The sequence below is a fragment of the Panthera pardus genome, unplaced genomic scaffold, assembly GCF_024362965.1.
Source record: "Panthera pardus isolate Hobbes unplaced genomic scaffold, ASM2436296v1 HiC_scaffold_20, whole genome shotgun sequence".
Classification (NCBI taxonomy): Eukaryota; Metazoa; Chordata; class Mammalia; order Carnivora; family Felidae; genus Panthera; species Panthera pardus.
Window position 1 is genome coordinate 32,043,959 of NW_026526766.1, and position 19,178 is coordinate 32,063,136.

The window sequence follows — 19,178 nt, forward strand, 5'->3', positions numbered from 1 at the left end:
ATATTAATCAGTATTGTCCTCCCTTATCTCAGCACACCAAAACACAGGTCAGTGCTTATTCTGACCTTGTCTCAGTTATATGTAGAAAGTATCTTATAAGAACATGAGATTAGAAGTTAAACTCTAGGACCCAACTGCCCACATCACAGCTTCAGTTCTCTGCTTCACTTTGCTGAGATCCAGGAGAGATGATAACAGTAGACATAATTCCAAGGTCTTCCTATGCTGACACACCAATTATGGCACCATTTACTGGATGCTTATTCTGTGCAAGGAATTATTAGTTGCCATGAGAATCATACAGCAAGCATGAAAACCAATCAATACCTGTCCTGGGCACATTGACAATGCTGGTAAATGTATAAACAGGTGCCATAGAAACTCAGAATAAGGGGGGTATTGTTTCAAGTGGAAGAGGTCAAGGGAGGGTGATTCAAGAGCTAGAGCCTAAGCTAACATTTAGAGATAAGTTGAATTCTTACAGAAGGCGGAGGGTGGGTACAATTTTAGAATTCCCAGATTTAAATCATTTTCATTTCCTCCTACAAATCATGTGAACACAAGTGAACACACGTGCTCTGATAGATCTGATGATGCTGCACTGCAGGAAACTGCATCACAAGAGGTTTTACCAAAAGAAAGCAATAAGGAGAAACAATGATCACCCTGAAAATAATCCTCCTTTTTTTTTTTTTTTTAAGTCCCAGAACTAATATTGCAACCCCTTGAAGAGAAATGGATGGGCATTACAGAAATGGCCTTATGGAGAGAAAACTTTGCTCTGCAGGTATTTCCTCAAAAACAGCAAAGGTGTCTACTTCAGAAAAGCACAGGAGCACACAAAGACAACTGTTTGCCAGAGGCAAAGTGTTACTCTTCTGTTGACAGAAGGTTTGTGCCTCTTTTGAACAGTTATTTGTCTCATGCTGGTTATACAGTGTTGTATTCAAATCCTTTTTCTTGTTTGAATGCTCCCCTATTTTATTGAGTTTAATTTCTCAGAACCAAAGCTGGAGACACTTGTCCTTTCCCATAAGGTATTTTTATTTTACCAAAGGATCTTTGGATAAAAGGATCCCTTCTGGGCAGAACATTGATCACAAAGGAAAAGGCAAACATTAAAAGTGAATACAGTCAACCATACTTAAGCATAAAAGAAAGTTTTAAATTTTTTAAATGTTTATTTATTGTTGAGAGAGACAAAGTGCAAGCAGGGAAGAGCAGAAATAGAAGGAAACACAGAATCTGAAACAGGCTCCAGGCTCTGAGCTAGCTGTCAGCACAGAGCCTGATGTGGGGCTTGAATCCACAGACCACAAGATCATGACCTGAGCTGAAGTTGGACGCTTAACCGACTGAGCCACCAGGCACCCCTCAAATAAAAAAATAAAAAAATTAATGAATATAAAACATTGGCTAAAGGCCTAAATTAAGAATTCATACCAGGGAAGTTCTGCTGAAATAAATATATTCAAGGTAAAAACCATCCTATGGTACGCTGAGTACCCCTTCAAATGCCCATGTTCTAATTCTCAGAATCAATGGATGTATCCTTATGGCAAAAGGGACTTTGAAAATGCGATTAACTTCAGGCTCATGAGATGAGAAATTAAGGATTTTGAAATCTGTCTGGATTATCAGTGGACCCTAAACACATTCCCCAGTACTCTCAGCAGAGGGAGGCAGGTGGAGGTTTGACAACAAAGTAAGTAGAAAATATGATGAATGGGGGCGCCTGGGTGGCCAGTCAGTTAAGCATCAGACTTTAGCTCAGGTCATGATCTCGTGGTTCATGGATTTGAGCCCCACATCAGGCTTTCTGCTGGATCCTCTGTCTCCACCCTGCCTGCCCCTTCCCAACTTGAATGCACGTGCACACACACTCTCTTTCTCTCTCTCTCTCTCTCAAAAATAAACATTTAAAAAATAATTTTAAAAACGACAGGAAATTTGAAGGACGAACAAGAGGATGGAGTGATGGCAAGAAGGGGCCCCAAGCTAAGGAATGCAGGAGGCATCCAGAGAGGCAAAGAAACATTTTCTCTAATGGATCCTCCCAAAGGAGCCTGCCTTACCAATACCTTGACTTTAGCCAAGGGAAACCAATCTCAGACTTCTGGACTCCATAACCGAGAAGATAAATTTTTGTTTTTTCAAGCCATTAAGTTTGTAAGAATTTGTTACAGCAGCCACAGAAAACTAATACATATCCTGATATAAGGAGCAGCAGAAAAAGTCTCAGCGGTTTTGTCAGTGACTCATTTATATGTTGCTATTATACAGTTCTGTTTTTCTATGTAAAATTAGGAAACTTTAGTATTTTTTTTCTGTAATTTTATTTAATGTTGGTTTTGCCTCACTTTAAAATTGTGCGGTCACAAGGGAATGGATGTGATGCTTTAGTTTATATAAAACAAATCCTCTTTGGAGCATTTATGCCCATTTAGATGGATGCTGTTTTTCTAACTCCCCAATGTACCTGGCATAAACCCAACCCATAACTCATTCTCCAACACTTGCTGAATGAGTGAAGGATTAAGAAGGAGTGCTCATTTGTGAGGGAAAATCAAATTCTTACCACTAAGAAAATCTAAAAACCAAATGCCACTACTTTGTCTCAGGCAGTTAGGAAGAGAAAAATACTCCCATATACATTTTGGGGGATGTTTTTTGGTATTTTCTGTGGGGTCAATGTTTTCTGTTGTATAAAAACCACATCTCTGCTCGCAAATCTAAGTTAATATTGGACTAACAAATTGAGTTGTTAATTACAAAGGGTTTAAGACAATCCCTGGTGTTTGTTAAACAAATTTATAGTCCCCCAAATTAAACTGGTAAATCAAGAACTTGGTTGTTGCATTTTAGGAACCTCTGAAATTTAACCCAAGAGCAAATGTGAAAAATAATTGCCAAAAAACAGCTTGAAATAAGAGAACCATCAGGGACTCGGGTGGTTCTGTAGCATACAATTTCCCCACACTCCTTTTCAAAAAAGAAGGATGTATTTTACTGGATTCCATTAGGGTCTATTGTGCAGGAACAGCTGTCTGAGACTCTTCTGATATGGAAAAATCCTCCCTGATTATTTGGGTAATAAGTCATTTTCTTCTCTAACTGAAAATGTCAGCTTTAATTAAAATCTTTAATCTAGAAAGGATGCCAACATTTCCAAACTTAAGAGTTCTGTATTTCTACAAGCTCAGGGACTGGGTGGCCTTCCCTGTCTCTCCCACCCTCGGCCCTTCCCCAGCTTCAGTGGCTAGCTCCCTGCAGTCCTTCAGAATGAAAAAAATGACACTGTGGTTATAGCAGTGTGGACAATGGTCAGAGAAGAAACATCACATGCAGGGGGACAGACAGAGAAGAGAGGACTGGAAAACACAAAGAGAATGAAAAGGAACCATAAAGGATCTGTCAGTCACAGAAGAACTCTGCCCAGGCCCAATCAAAAGTTCTTTCATCCTTTCTGCTTGACCTTTCTGGTTTGGTCCCCCACTCCTGGACATTCACAGATACTTCCTGATGTCAGAGTGGAGACCTGGAAACAATAAGGGGTGGGGAGCATCACAGATTTGATGGAACCTGGATTTTAGCATGACCACTACAACGCAGATCTCAAAAATCTCTTTATAAAGCAGGGGCAGGAGGAGGATGAGGAAAAGGAGGCAACATGGAGGTGGTCACACAGAATGAATGGATCCCTTCCCAGGATCCCCAGACACCCAGTGGTTAGAAAGTATAACAAGGAGTTCCAGTGGCTACCTTAATACATGGAAGCCACAGAGGAAGAACAGAAGGGGGAACTTTTAATGTCAGTCACCTGCCATTCTTTCCCTGGACAACATGAGCTTCAATGTTTCCTTTCTGATGCTATGATAGTGCTGAGACTCTGAGGTCCAAAGAATGATTCTAGTTCTAAACTAACATTTCCTTAGAAACTTAAAGAATTCAAAACCACTAGGAAACCCAACTTGGAGTATCAGGGACTGTGTCTATCTGATTTATCACTTAATCTAACTCAGGACTGGCACACACCGTGCCTTGTATGTAACCAGGATTGAATAATTATTCAACTAATGATGTCCTCTTTTTCAAAGATTTTTGAAAATTAGTTCTACTCCCCAACTAGGACAAAGGCCTGAGAAAACATACCTGTGAAATCAGGATGGATAAACAGGAAGAGAAAGAAAATTCTTTTTTCCCTCCGTTTTTGAAAGTGAAGTATAACAGTTTTCAGATTCTCCATTGCAAAATACAGGCAACTAGCCACAAATAATCTTCTAGTTTTAATATACCCAGAAATGGACTGAGATAGGGCCACCAGCTTCTGCACTCCCACTAACTTGGGCAACCAGAACTAGCCTGGCACCCTTTTCTAAGTTTCCTGGGATGGGCAGTCACTTTTATCCTGCTCCCGACCCCTACCCACTGCTCCCTCTAAGAACTCCACCTCCACAACTCAGTGGAAGTTCTCGCTCAGTGTTGGTCAACACCAAAATGAAGACCTCAGAAACAGGCTCATTCGCCACACTCTGAAGCCTATGTCAGATCAACTGCTAGAGGCACTGCTACCTGGAGATTAGTGGAGTCCAGTCAAGCCCATTAGCACCTGTGGGTCCCAAAACAGGCTCCACAAGCAGTTTGGACCCTGGAGACTAGACTCCCATACTGAAAGCAAAAACTGAAGCAGAACCATGAACTCTGCTCCACCATCTTCTTTTGCTGCTTAGAGATGACAATCCTCAATAGGGAATTTATTTATTCAATAAATATTTTATTAAAAAAATTTTTTTTTAAGTAATCTCTACAGCCAACGTGGGGCTCAAACTCATGATCCTGAGATAAAGAGTTGTGTGCTCTACTGACTGAGCCAGCCAGGTGCCCCTCAATAAACATTTTTTGAGCACACATATGATCAGAACTGTGTCTAGTCACAGTGGGGTTACAGGAGAATTAAAGGCAAGTCCCTACCCTTTGTCCAGGTGTAGGGCCAGGACTACACAAGGGAGAAGAGACCTGGAAGGGTAACATTCCTGCCCCTTCCATCCTTTGCAACCTGTGGAAAGCAGTTCCACGGCCAACTGGCTGACTTTTACAGACTGGGCTTGAGCAAAAACCTTTATTTTCAAATGTTTACCCTCAAAATGGTCCGTGAAAGTGTCTCCGGGGCAAGGATCGTAATGACCAGTTCAGGGAAATCTGTTTCTTGATTATATGTTCCCTAGCTGCTTCCAAGAAGGCTTAGAAGGAGTGCACCACAAAAGAAAAGGGACTCTGAGAGCTGGACCCACTGCCCCCTGATGGTGGGCAAGCACCACCTGCCCATACTTACTGTCCTGTGTCCCTCTCCTTTCCCCTCGAGGTAAGCTCGGATAGTGGCCAACCCAGCATATTCCCCCTGGGCTCCGCTGCAAAGACAAGAAGAGAAGGGTCAGGGCTTTGGGCCTCTTTGTTTTCATTGACTCATTCACTATTCACTGGGCAGGGACTGCATGTTCTCCATTTGACAAAAAGGCACTACCAGACACCATGGAAAGTTCACCTAGGATCTCTGCACAACCTAAAAGCTCTTGAATGACCACAGAATGGCACTCAGTCCATGTACTAAAGCTCATCTACTCCTACTCAGAAATGGGCCTTTCAAACCTCGCTCAGTACCATGTATCTACGAATTCTATTACAGAAAATTTCAAAAATCACACATAAATAGTAGAATATAAGGAGCTGCCATATACGTATTATCCAGCTTTAACAATTCTTGGGTATGGTCAATCTTTTTCCAACCATATCCCACACTAACCCCCTCACTCTGAACTAGATTATTTTTATTAGGTGGGCTCCACACCCAACAGGGGGCTTAAACTCACAGCCCAGAGATCAAGAGTTGCATGCTCTACCTACTGAGCCAACTAGACACCTCCTGAACTAGATTGTTTTGAAGCAAAACTCAAGTATCATATCATTTTATCAATTAAAATGTCAGTGTGCATCTTTCAAGAGGAACAATTTTTAATAACATTAATTACAATTATTACACCTAAAACCAGAATTTGTCCATACCACATATATAATCAGTGATGATATTACCCCAAAGGAACTATGCCCTTTGAGTGTGGCAATAGTCCTTTATTCTTAGGTGAACTTTGCCATGCCCCCATGCATGTGGCAGCTAGAAGCTGCCCATACCCAACTAGGCAATCCTTGAAGACACCAATTTAAGAGCACACTTAATAACAGTCCAATGAGCAATACTGAGTCAATCATAAACTGTTACTTAATGTTCTCAGTAGTCTTTGCAGAAGGAAAGGGAAGTGAGTAATAGGTTTTTTTTGTTTTTTTTTTTTTTTTAAATTTTTTTTTTCAACGTTTTTTATTTATTTTTGGGACAGAGAGAGACAGAGCATGAACGGGGGAGGGTCAGAGAGAGAGGGAGACGCAGAATCGGAAACAGGCTCCAGGCTCCGAGCCATCAGCCCAGTGCCTGACGCAGGGCTCGAACTCACGGACCGCGAGATCGTGACCTGAATGAAGTCGGACGCTTAACCGACTGCGCCACCCAGGCGCCCCGAGTAATAGGTTTTTAAATCCCATTCAAAGTGGTTATTTCCTCTATTTTGCACAATTATACCATCCCTTAATCCTGTAGAAGACCCAGTGGTTTGGGTGTTCATCCATTCTAATCATCCCATAATACTGAGATAACACTCTAAAAGTACAAGTTGTAAGAATAAGATAAATTTCTAAATTTAAAAACTTCTAAAAGCTAGGGGTGATGGGTGGCTCATTGGGTTAAGCGTCCAACTTTGACTCAGGTCATGATCTTGCAGTTTGTGAGTTCGAGCCCCACGATGTGCTCTGTGCTGACAGCTCAGAGCCTGGAGCCTGCTTCATATTCTGTATCTCCCTCTCTCTCTGCCACTACCCCACTCATGCTCTGTCTCTCAAAAATGAATGAACATTAAAAAAAAAAAAAATTTTAACCAAAAGATAAAATTTGGAGCACTATTTTTGTTTTGTTTTGTTTTGTTTTGTTTTGTTTTGTTTCCTTGTTTGTTTTATTTTGAGAGAACACCAGGACAAAACCAGTTGGATTTGAAATGTTTTCAAACTACTGTGGGGACACTGATGGTCTGGTGTTAGGAAACAGCAGAATTGAGGACTTAGGTCAGGAGAGATAACAGGGAAGCATCTGGGGCTTATAGGCTGGCTGGAGAAAGAGAAAGTGGTGACTTGCAAAGCAATAGGATAGGGTAGATTAGCTAAGTAATAGTAATAATAAGTATAAATTGCTCCATTAATTAAACACTTCCTACTTAACAGGCACTCTGCACAGAGTACAGAGAAATGGTAGCCCTTGTTGTGGGGGTTGCCACTAAAGCATTTTACATCATCTTATTTGGTCCTTATTTAATCCTCCCAATACCCCCATATGATAGGTCCATCACCCCCATTATGTACATGAAGAAACTGAGGTTAAAGTGTTACATGCCCACATGGCCAACAGTGACAGAATTAGACTTCAGTACAAGTTGGCCTCTCAAGGAGCCTCATGTTTCCCCTGAGAGCAGTACTGTTTCTCCGAGCACATTGTGCTTCCCAAAGGATTCAGAGCTGTGATTTTCTTTCACATAACCCTTGTCGAACTAGGGAGGGTTGGCTAACACATATAATAAGTTTCTTGTCACTTACACTGAGTGAGGTCTGCCTCTTCCCTCTTCCAAAGAGGTAGGCAGACATGAGTCTTCCATTTTCCTGTCTTTGGAAAAACAAGTTGTTGCTCACTTGTTGTTTTTATTTTGGAAACAGAAAAATGAATATGCTTCAGCAAACCACCAATACCAAGTTACCTAGCCTCTGTTTCCTCATCTCTAAAATAGGGATAATAATTGTACCCATATGCACTCAGTATTTTGTTACTGTTATAACACAATCCTATAAGTGCACTGTACATTGAAAATTATTTTAGAACTCAAAGTACTTTGTGTGCCTGTCTTATCTCAATTAGAGTGTAAGCCTTGAGGGTAGGATATAGTTCTCAGCATATATAGAACAGTACTCTGCATGGACTTTGTTCAAAATTTAGTTCCCATGGCCATATCATGGAAAGAGCCTAAATGTCCATCAACTGACGAATGGATTAAGAAGATGTGGTTTAAATATACAATGGGATACTACTTGGCAATGAGAAAAAATGAAATCTGGCCATTTGTAGCAACATGGATGGAACTGGAGAGTGTTATGCTAGGTGAAATAAGTCAGGCAGAGAAAGACAGATACCATATGTTTTCCCTCAAATGTGGATCCTGAGAAACTCAACAGAAGACCAGAGAGGAGGAGAAGGAGGGGAAAAAAGTTATAGAGAAGGAGGGAGGCAAACCATAAGAGACTCTTAAATACTGAGAACAAACTGAGGGTTGGTGTTGGGGGAGGGGGGAGGGGAAAGTGGGTGATAGGCATTGAGGAGGGCACCTGTTGTGATGAGCACTGGGTGTTGTATGGAAACCAATTTGACAATAAATTTCATATTAAAAAAATTAGAAAATAAAATAAAATAGCCAAAAAAGTTGGTAGAAAAAAAACAAAACAAACAAAAACAAAAAAAACCCAAAATTTAGTTCCCATCTCCAGCCGAAGCAGTCAACATTGATATCCTTTCTTCCATGGAAAGGGGACTCAACAAATGGATTCTATACTTACCTCTATTTTTTTCTCATGACTTCTACTCATCTTATTTTGTTGGAAACCAATCAAGGTGTTCAGAACAGGAATGAAAGAGAATGGAACTGTGAGCCAGTAATCCAAGAGAGAGGCATTATCCTACGGATGATCATAAGTGCTAGATGTGGCAACTTAAAACTAAATGCCACATAAGGAGCGCCTGAGTGGCTCACTCGGTTGTGTCGACTCTTGATTTTGGCTCAGGTCATGATCGCACCATTCATGAGATAGAGCCCCTAGATGGGCTGGCATTGACAGCACGGAACTTGCTTGGGATTCTTTCTCCCTCTCTCTGCCCTTATCCCACTTATGCTCTCTGTCAAAATTAATAATTTTTTTTTTTAAATCTTAATAAATAAATAAATAAATAAATGCCACAAAGGCTTATTATTGGGATTCTATTAAAATAAGAGGAATTAGTGCCACATGTTGATGGAAATTATGAAAAATAACTGCTTATCTCCATAACCCAGATTGAGAGTCCATCAGAAAACCACTACATGTGGAGAAAAAACACAGCAAAAACAGTGGTTTTCTGACATCCATTTAAATTGAAGTGGTTGGTGGCTTGGATCTGCAGAGTTGGCCACAGAAAGGAGGACACTAGTGGGTGGGGAGCCTCAGACCCACAAAAGTGTCAAGTAAGCATAAGCTTAAATTGTCTTAGAAAAACAACATCCTCCAGTCATGGCATATATTCAGGCTGGTGAAAGAACTGCTACATATTGTACTGCTAAACACAAAATGAGCAAAGTCTAGCAGACAACATCCTCCAAAACACAGACTCACTGCACAAAAAAATCTATAAGAAGTCTTAGACTATAAGAAGCTAGAACAAGGACAATGTCCCACAAGGTGAAAATAAAATGCAGTTGATGGGATTCAACAGTTTTGTAATGATTAAACTAGACTATTAGTATCAGTGTAGAATTCTAAGTGCAATGCTAGTCAGTGTGAACTTAGCAAAAGGTTTGGGGGGGAGAGAAAGACGGTAGAATTTGAAGATGGCATGACAGAAACAGGGTGACACTACAGCTCTTTTGCTAGAAAGAACTAGAACTAGAATTCAAGGACACAAATGTCAATGATTTTTATCACTTTACCTTCATCTTTGCTAAGAACCCTGGGATTTAGAAATACTGCAACTTAGTTCTACCTGGAAAGGTTTAGTTTTTAGACCTGTGGAACAAATTTTTATTGGACCTTCACACAAGATGAATCCCAAGGGAGACTTAAAGACTTCTGCTAGATGTTAGAAATATGACTGCAGATGATCTAACAATCAATGATGAAGAAGGAATAAGGCCTGCTCATACAGATGATTGTGGAGAACATTCATGGTGAGTAGTCACAGATAGAAAGCTTAGCACTCCTTAAGCATAAAACTAAAGATGGGTTAAGATAGTGAATGAATTTTGGGGGCACCTGGGGGGCTCAGTTGGTTACTAGTCCAACTTCAGCTCAGGTCATGATCTCACTGTGAGTTCAAGCCCTGCATCAGACTCTGAGCCTGGAGCCTGCTATGGATTCTGGATCTCCCACTCTCTCCTACCCTTCCCTGCTCATGTTCTCTCTCTCTCAAAAATAAATGTAAAAAAAATTTTTTAAAGAAGGTTTTTATCTTAAAAATTGGGGGGGGGGCGGGTAGGCAGGGGCGCCTGGGTGGCTCAGTCAGTTAAGCATTTGACTTCAGTTCAGGTCATGGTCTCACAATTTGTGAGTTCGGGCCCCACGTCAGGCTTTGTGCTGACAGCTCAGAGCCTGGAGTCTGCTTCGGATTCTGTGTCTCCCCCTCTCCCAACCCCTCCCCTGTTCATGCTCTCTCTCAAAAAATAAATTAAAAAAAAAAAAAAAAAGAAGAAGTAGGAAGGGAGCAAACATTCCCAATCACTATCCATTAACAAGTTATTGAACATGTGACCCAATCACAGCATAGAGGAAACTCCCACAGCCTGGGACTTCATAATCTGGAGGGAATGACCCAAGAAGTGGGACAGTCACAGATTTTCCAGTGATAGTGGTGACCCTTAACCTGGAGTAACCCTGATTTGTTCTCTGCTGCAAGCCTCCCTTGGGTATTGTCACCTAATTCATAGGTGGATTTGAAAGTTTTTTATTATAAAATAAAACATTCATGTGTTTAAAAAACTTGCATCTATATAAAAAAAAGCAACCTTCTCCCATTCTTCCCCATCTAATTCTCCAAAAGGAAACACTATTAATGATATGGTTTTTAAAATTTTATAATTTTTTTTTAATTAACGTTTATTTATTTGTTTTCAGAGAGAGAGAGAAAAGCACAAGCTGGGTAGAGTCAGAGAGGAGAGACAGAATCCCAACAGGCTCCGCACCATCAGTGCAAGAGCCCGATGCAGGGCTTGACCCCAGGAACCGTGAGATCATGACCTGAGATGAGATCAAGAGTCAGATGTTTAAACAATTGTGTCATCCAGGTGCCCCTGTGATATATGTTTTGATGTCAAACTCCCCTCAACCAAACACTTTAATAATACCACTATCAAGTGCTTGGGAAGTGACCAAGTGAAACATTAGCTAAGAAACTGACATGGTGGGATGCCTGGTGGGAAGAATCTGACTTTGGTTCAGGTCAAGATCTCATGGTTCATGGGCTGGAGCTCCACTTTGAGCTAGCTCAATTTCTCTCTCTCTCTCTCTGTCCCCTTGCTCACTTGCGATCTCAAAAGAAAAGAAAAGAGAAGAAAAAAAGAAACTGACATGGTAAAACTGATCCCAGTAAGATGATCAAAACAGCCACTGCTTCAAAATGACCCACTTTAGTCCATGGCAACATCCTAAGACACCTCCAAGAAAATAAAGTAAAAAATGGCACTGATTCCTATCTTATGAATGGAATAAATAGGGTGACTGACAATTTTTCCAATAAACATACCTTGGAAGCAATAGGATATTAATCAGTCTAATTCTGTTGCTTACCTCAAGTACCCAAACACTGCCTGGGTCTCCATTCCAATGAGCTTCTAATAAAAATCTCAATGTATCATTCTGGAATGTTCTTACCAATCTGTATCTGATTTAAAAAATTTTTAATGTTTATTATTTGAGGGAGAGAGAGAGAGAGACAGGGAACAAGCAGGGGAGGGGCAGAGAGAGAGGGAGATGCAGAATCGGAAGCAGGCTTCAGGCTGTAGACTGCCAGCAAAGAGCCCTACGTGGGGCTCGAACCCACAGACCATGAGATCATGACCTGAGATGAAGTCGGCCGCTTAGCCAACTGAGCCACCCAGGCACCCCAGTCTATATCTGATTTGACTCTAGCTGAATTCTATACTTAACCTTTAGATTCTGTCAAGAAACATCTGAATAGATCCAGCTGTTCTAACCATTCTGATATCCGAAGAGTATGTTAAAGCAATGGTTCTCAAACTTAAATCTCCAAAGCATCAGCATCACCTGGGAACTTGATAGAAATTCAAGTTCTGAAGTACTGAGTCAGAAATTCTGAGGGTGTGACCAAGTGCAAAAACCACTGCTCCAAGCCTTACAAACTGCAAAAATCAAAATATGCTTTTGAGAGTTAAGGAAATTGGGGGAGGGGAGGTCCTTCTCACTATTTTCTGTGTCCCCAAAGATGGTTCTCTTCATCCTTCACCCTTCTTTCTCTTCCTCCTGGTGTTCTGAGTACTTCTTTAGGAAATCAGTCTCTGACCAGAGGTCTCTGATATCTGGCTTCCTGGAGTTCTCTGATAGGAGGGTTCTGAAGCTGCATCAGGCTCAGTAGGAAAGCATTATCAGAGATTATCAATGGTATCAGTCATGTTAGAGCTAATTAATCAATTATGAGCTCAAGAATGGGGGTGTGGGGGGTAACAACCATCAAGTGTTTTGATTCTCCTTACTGTAAACTGTCCTGATACACACATGGTGGTCATGACTTAGTCTTCAAAGGGCAGTTTCAAAGTTCAGTCCACTGGAAGATATTAATCATCTAACTAAACCTTCCTCTTTGGTGTTCTTTCAGGGCAACACACTTTCCACACCTCAGTGATGCACATTAGAATCACCCAGGAAGAGTTTTAAAAACCTTGATTCCTGAACTCCACCGTAAGGGGAAATTCTGATGCAACTAGTTTGTGGAGTGAGAAGAGCATCAGTATTCTTCAGAGTCTCCCCAAGTAATTCTAACATACAGCCAGGACTATGAATCTCTGTAACCCCAGTGGTTTTCCCAGGATGGTAGTTAAAACAGCACATTAGCATCATCCAGATACTTGTTAGAAATGCAAAATTCTCAGGCTCCAAACTAGACTTACTGAATCAAACTCTGGCTGTGAAGCTAGCAAGTTAATGAGCTCCCCCAGGTGATTCTCATGTGCAATAAAGTTTGAGATCCATAGATTATGCCCTGTTTATACACCTTTATTTAAGAACCTCCAGGGAAGGGGAGCCTGGGTGGCTCAGTTGGTTAAGTATTTCTGACGCTTGGTTTCAGCTCAGATCATAATCTCAAGGCTCTTGAATTCAAGCCCCGAGTCAGGCTCCATACTGACAGTGTGAAGCCTGCTTGGAATTCTCTCTCTCCCTTTCTCTGCCCTCCGCTACTTGTGCTTGCTCTCTCTCAAAATAAATGAATAAACTTAAAAAAAGAAGAAGAACCTTCCTGGAGATTCTGGAAAAGCAACTGCCAGCCTCAATCTACATTCAAGATCATAGTTTGCTGCTTTTAAAGACAAAAGCAACTTATTCACTCTTATAAGCCAAAGGAGCTAATAGTAATTCCAGATTGTATTTCACATTAGATATCTGTGGAAGGTGTTAATTACTGTTGCTGTGTGCCTCAAACATTACATTACTCAGCATTACATTACCCAGCAATTTCTGGAGTGTATTTGTGAGCTGCTGAATGATTTTAAGAGTGTCACAGTGTAATGGGGAACAAGTCAAAGCAAGCCACACTGGGCACAATGGAAAATGGAAAGGTAATTAAATATTTTATGGCGATTTTCTTCACCAAACTGGAAATGCTCTCCAGGTTTGTAGATTGAGCAAATAAATAGGAGAAAGGGGGACAAGTTTCTTGACATTTTTGTTTCAAGTCTTTTAAACACCTTGGGGATCTTAGGAATCCCAGAAAATAGACCTAATAAAGGTTTAGTCACATGGACAAAAGATTTTATGCCACAATTTATCATAATAAAATCCTTTATCAACTATAATCACTGGCCATTCCTCAATTAAACCTCACTCAGATCAATAACATAGCATTTGCTTTCTTGCTGTATAGGACAGATGCCTACATCATCACTAAGGAGGAAGCCATATAACAGAGGTTTGGAGGCCTCCACACATTGTGGGTGCTATCCTTACAACTTTGAACTGCTGAATTTCCTTTCAGAGAAAAATCCTCTGACAAGAAAGCAAGTCTATATCCAGGCATAAACTATTAGAGAAGGAACAAAAGCCTCCTGTAAGCATAATGTAGATAGAAGTGTACTGGATCTGGACACTATTGAAGGGCCTAGCAGCAAAGATGAGGTATAGAAGTCAGGGCCATATATGCAGAAACACTCAGGTTTGTCCCTGAAAATATAGTTCTCTTACACAGGCCTATTAGAACCAGAGTTGTATTTCAAGTTCAATATTATTCTCTTCTGCAGAGCTTGGTTCCTTTCCCTTTGTTATGAGCCTTTCACACTTTGAGTACTGAGTTGCTCCTAAAACTGAGGTAGTATATGATTTGCCTCCAACCCGAGGGCAAGCTTCGAAGCAGGCTTCATCATGCCATCAGCTGACGGAGAAATCCTCTGAGATCAGGAGACCCAGGCTAGAAATGAATCTGCAAGGGTCTTACATTGCATTTAATTATTTCATAATACACATGTCCCCCAAATAAAATTAACTTCTTTTCATTTTTTTGAATTAACTTCTTTTTAGATTATATATTAAACATATATCATGGTTTAAAAAGGTTTTTCGTAATCTAAAAAAGGATAAGGACAAAAAGTATTGAAATTCTACCACCTTGAGATACCTATTCTTTTCTTTACCTCTTTTGAACTATAACTCTGCATAGATATATAAAACAGTATGGCCATTCCTCAAAAAATTAAACCGAGTCACCATATATCCAATGTCACACTTGAGCATATACCCCAAGAATTAAAACCAGGGACTCAGGGATGTATGTACCAATTTTCATAGTAACAATATTCACAATAGCCAAAGGGTGGGAATAACACAAATGTCCATCAATAAATGAAAAGATAAACAAGATGTGATATATACATACAGTGGAATATTGATCAGCCTTAAAAAGGATATGTTGAGGGGTGCCTGAGTGGCTCAGTTAGTTGAGCATCCAGCTTGGGCTCAGGTCAAGATCTCGCAGTTAGTGAGGTCAAGGCCCGCATTGGGCTCTATGCTGACAGCTCAGAGCCTGGAGCCTGCTTCAGATTCTGCGTCTCCCTCTCTCTCTGCCCCTCACCCATTCATGCTCTGTCTCTCTCTCTCTCTCTCTCTCTCTCTCTCTCTCTCTCTCAAAAATAAACAAACATTTAAAAATATTTTAAAAAAAAAGGATATGCTGACACATGCTACAAGATAAAGACATGGATATAAAGACATTATGCTAAGTAAAATAAGCCAGATATAGAAGGACAAACATGATGTGTTTCCTCCTACATGACAAACTTAGAGTAGTAAAGTTAAAAGCGGCAGAAAATAAAAGCACCAGCCAGTGGCTGGTGTAACACAGAAATGGGGAGTTGTTGTTTAATGGGTAAAGAACTTTAAGAAGACAAAGTCCTGGAGTTGGATGGTGTTGATGGTTGCAAAACAATATAAATGTACTTCATGACATTGAATTGTACTCTTAAAAATGTAATTTTTAATTGGTAAATTTTCATGTTATGTTTATTTTACCACAAAAAAACCTTTTAGAGTTGCAAAACATTACTAATGCTACTTCCTAAAATTCTTGCCATATTTAACTTTTAAGTATACAATAGCAGCGCCTGGGTGGTTCAGTTGGATAAGTGTCCAAATGCGGCTCAGGTCATGATCTCATGGTTTGTGAGTTCAAGCCATGCATTAGGATCCCTGCTGTCAGCACAGAGCCTGCTTTGAATCCTCTGCCCCCTCTCTCTCCGCCCCTCCCCCGCTTGCGCTCTCACAAAATAAATAAACTTGAAATAAATAAATAAATATTATACAGTAACAAAAAAGGAAAGGAACCATTCACTCTTTATTTATTTATTTATTTATTTATTTATTTTTTGTCTTTATTTATTTTTGAGAGAGACAGAGACAGAGTGTGAGCAGGGAAGGGGCAGAGAGAGGGGGAGACACAGAAAGCAGGCTCCAGGCTCTGAGCTGTCAGCACAGAGCCCAATGAGGGAATCAAACTCCCCAACTGTGAGATCATGACCTGAGCAGAAGCCAGACGCTTAACCTTAACCGACTGAACCACACAGGTGCCAGGGAAAGGAAACATTTAGATATATTTTGGTGTCCAGACTCTAGTCTACAGACATACTGACCAACTCCAATTAGGTATAAGTGAAAACACCAAGAAGTGGTCTTGAGAAGGAAAACAAGATAAAAGGGGCCAGCCAGATAACCCCAGATGAGGCTGGATACTCCCCTTGCATACTTTTGGCTTCTGTAATCTTGTTTGCCTCCTGCCTCCACCAACTACCTGTGTAGCACCACTGATAAAGGACCCCTCCCCTTTTTCTTTTGTCTCTCAACCCTCTACCATCCCCAGCCATAAAAGGAGACTGACCCAAAGTTGGGGCTCAGCCTTTGGAGGTGACTCTGCTAGGCCAGCACTGGTGTGCAATAAACAGTTTTTTGTGATTCCCTGAGTGCATGTGGCTTGTCTCTTCCTAGGTGCCGAGGAGTTGCTGTAACAGCCTCTTGATAATTGCTACCGCACCCTTTATTTTATGAGCATAATTTCAGTGGCTGACACGATACATCAAATTCTTCCTCTGTACAGAACACTCAAGAAAACTTCTTACAATAAATATGAAGCCTACATCAGCATCTTGGATTGGTCACTAGCCAGCAATAAATCATGATAAATAACAGTTAACCCTATGGTAGACTAATTATAATACTTCAAACATAGGTTATAAGACCTGAAAATATAATTCACTTGTGGAGAGAAGCTTAGCACAAGTAAACCAAGATAGTGTCATAGCAAGATAAAAATAAAATCTCTTGCATATAGAATATATGGTGCATCCCTTCCTCTTTTCCTCAAATTAAGACATCAAATCACTTTCATCTCTGGAAGCATGGCCCTTGATAGAAGGGCCAACAAAAGAGCAGGGCATTTCCTCACCTGTCAGAGCAGCCTCTGCTAAGAACCAGAAATATCCCTCATCTTAAGCCTCAACTTTGGGTACAGCTACTGTCACTTTCAAATCAGCTCCTAGAAATAAGTGTTACACCTGGGAATCTCTGTAGTGTAAGAAGGCATCACTGACAGGAAAGGCATCTTGATAATTATCTCTTTATTTTCTGCACAACTTAAATGGGGTAATGAAACTCACTGCCAATCATATGAGGAGAGCAGGACAGAGAAACTTCTAAGAGAGTAGTTCTTAACCTTGCCTGGTCTTTCTCTCTTTCTCAAAATAAATAACTTAAAAAAAAAAAAAAAACTACTCATGCCTGTGTCCCTTCCCTTACCCCTCTTTTGCTATTAAGATTATGATTCAATTTGTGATTGTGATCTGATCATCAGGATCTTTTTATAAACGCACCACATGAGTAATTTTTATGCAGGGTTGGGAACCATTTTATTAAGGGAAGGCAAACTTCCTCATTTGTAGGTCAGACTTCTGGGAATCCTGTTTTGGCCCTCAATTAGCTGCAAAAGCTAATGATTTAAGAGTTAAAATAATCCTGAAAAATTACTAATCACAGAAGATGTAATCATATTCCATCACTAGAGGGCAAAATTTCTTCACTTTCAATATTTATTTAACGTATTATTTCTTCAGGCTAATCATTCAGTTTCCTTTCCTCCTTTGAAAAGGAAGAGGGGCCGGATGATGATGTTTTAAAAAAGGCATGAAGCCTGACTTTCATGAATATCATTCCTTCCTATTTATAAAATCAGGGTTCCAGAGGCTATTATTAAAAGATCTCTGTGTCCTTTCATTTGCATATGCCCCCTTCCTAAAAGGTTTGTATTTTATAGGATATACTGTTTTTACAGAGTGCATGGCTTTGCTGTATACCCTATCTTACCAAACAGGAGGTGGGGCTTGGCTGTATCTAAGATCTGATTATTTTCTGTTGCACAGAGTCAGAAAATAAATGTCTCAGTTTTAAAATCATTTGATTTTTGTATCTTGAAATACAAAGTCTGCATTTCTAACAAGCTCCTAGGTGTTGCCAGTGTTGAGGCTGCTGGTGGAAAATTAACACTTGAGTAGTGGAAGGTGGAAAAGCCAGCGGCAGAAACACAACTCTTCTGAAGATACTTAAAATGTGGACTCCTGCTGGTAGTGTTTGTCTGCCTATCCATCTATGATGTATCTATTCCCATGAAGACAGTTCACAAACCTAGTGGATTCCAAATTGGAAATCAGAAGGGATCAGAATCACTTGTTTGCTTCTTAAAAATAAAGATCCTTAGTCCCAACTGCTGGAGATTATGATTAGTAGGTCTGGAGAGGGACACAGACATTTGTATCTTTAACAAGTACCCAGGAGATTTTGCTAGAGCCCTCTGCTTTTAAAAATCACTGTTATTCTTTATCCACGGGATACAAGTATGCTGTTTCAAAGGGACACATGCACCCCCATGTTTATAGCAGCATTATCAACAATAGCCAATGTATGGAAAGAGCCCAATGTCCATCGATGGATGAATGGATAAAGAAAATATGGTGTATATATACATACACACACAATGGAGGATTACTAGGCAATCAAAAAAGAACAAAATCTTGCCATTTACAACTACATGGATGGAACTGGAGGGTATTAAGCTAAGTGAAACTAAAGACAAAAATCATATGACTTCACTCATATGAGGACTTTAAGAGACAAAAGAGATGAACATAAGGGAAGGGAAACAAAAATAATATAAAAACAGGGAGGGGGACAAAACAGAAGAGACTCATAAATATGGAGAACAAACTGAGGGTTACGGGAGGGGTTGTGAGAGGGGGGATGGGCTAAATGGGTAAGGGGCACTAAGGAATCTACTCCTGAAATCATTGTTGCACTATATGCTAACTAGTTTGGATGTAAATTTAAAAAAAATAATAAAAAATAAAATTAGAGTGCTAAAAATAAATAAATAAATATATAAATATCACTCTTCAAAAACATATCCTTTACATATAAGGAGACAGAGGCCAGAGGCGGGCAGGGGACTTTCTTTTTTTTTTTTTTTTTTTTTTAATGTTTTATTCATTTTTGAGACAGAGAGAGACAGAGCATGAACAGGGGAGGGGCAG

General features: G+C 40.2%; 1 protein-coding gene across 1 annotated transcript in view; it reads right to left on the reverse strand.

Moving 5' to 3' along the window:
• GLDC (glycine decarboxylase) overlaps positions 1–19,178 on the reverse strand; it is a 98,296-nt gene that overhangs the window by 22,667 nt on the left and 56,451 nt on the right. The window contains exon 16 of the mRNA XM_019438123.2: positions 5,333–5,408. Coding sequence (XP_019293668.1) covers positions 5,333–5,408 — 76 coding nt within the window. The remainder of the gene's footprint in view (positions 1–5,332; positions 5,409–19,178) is intronic.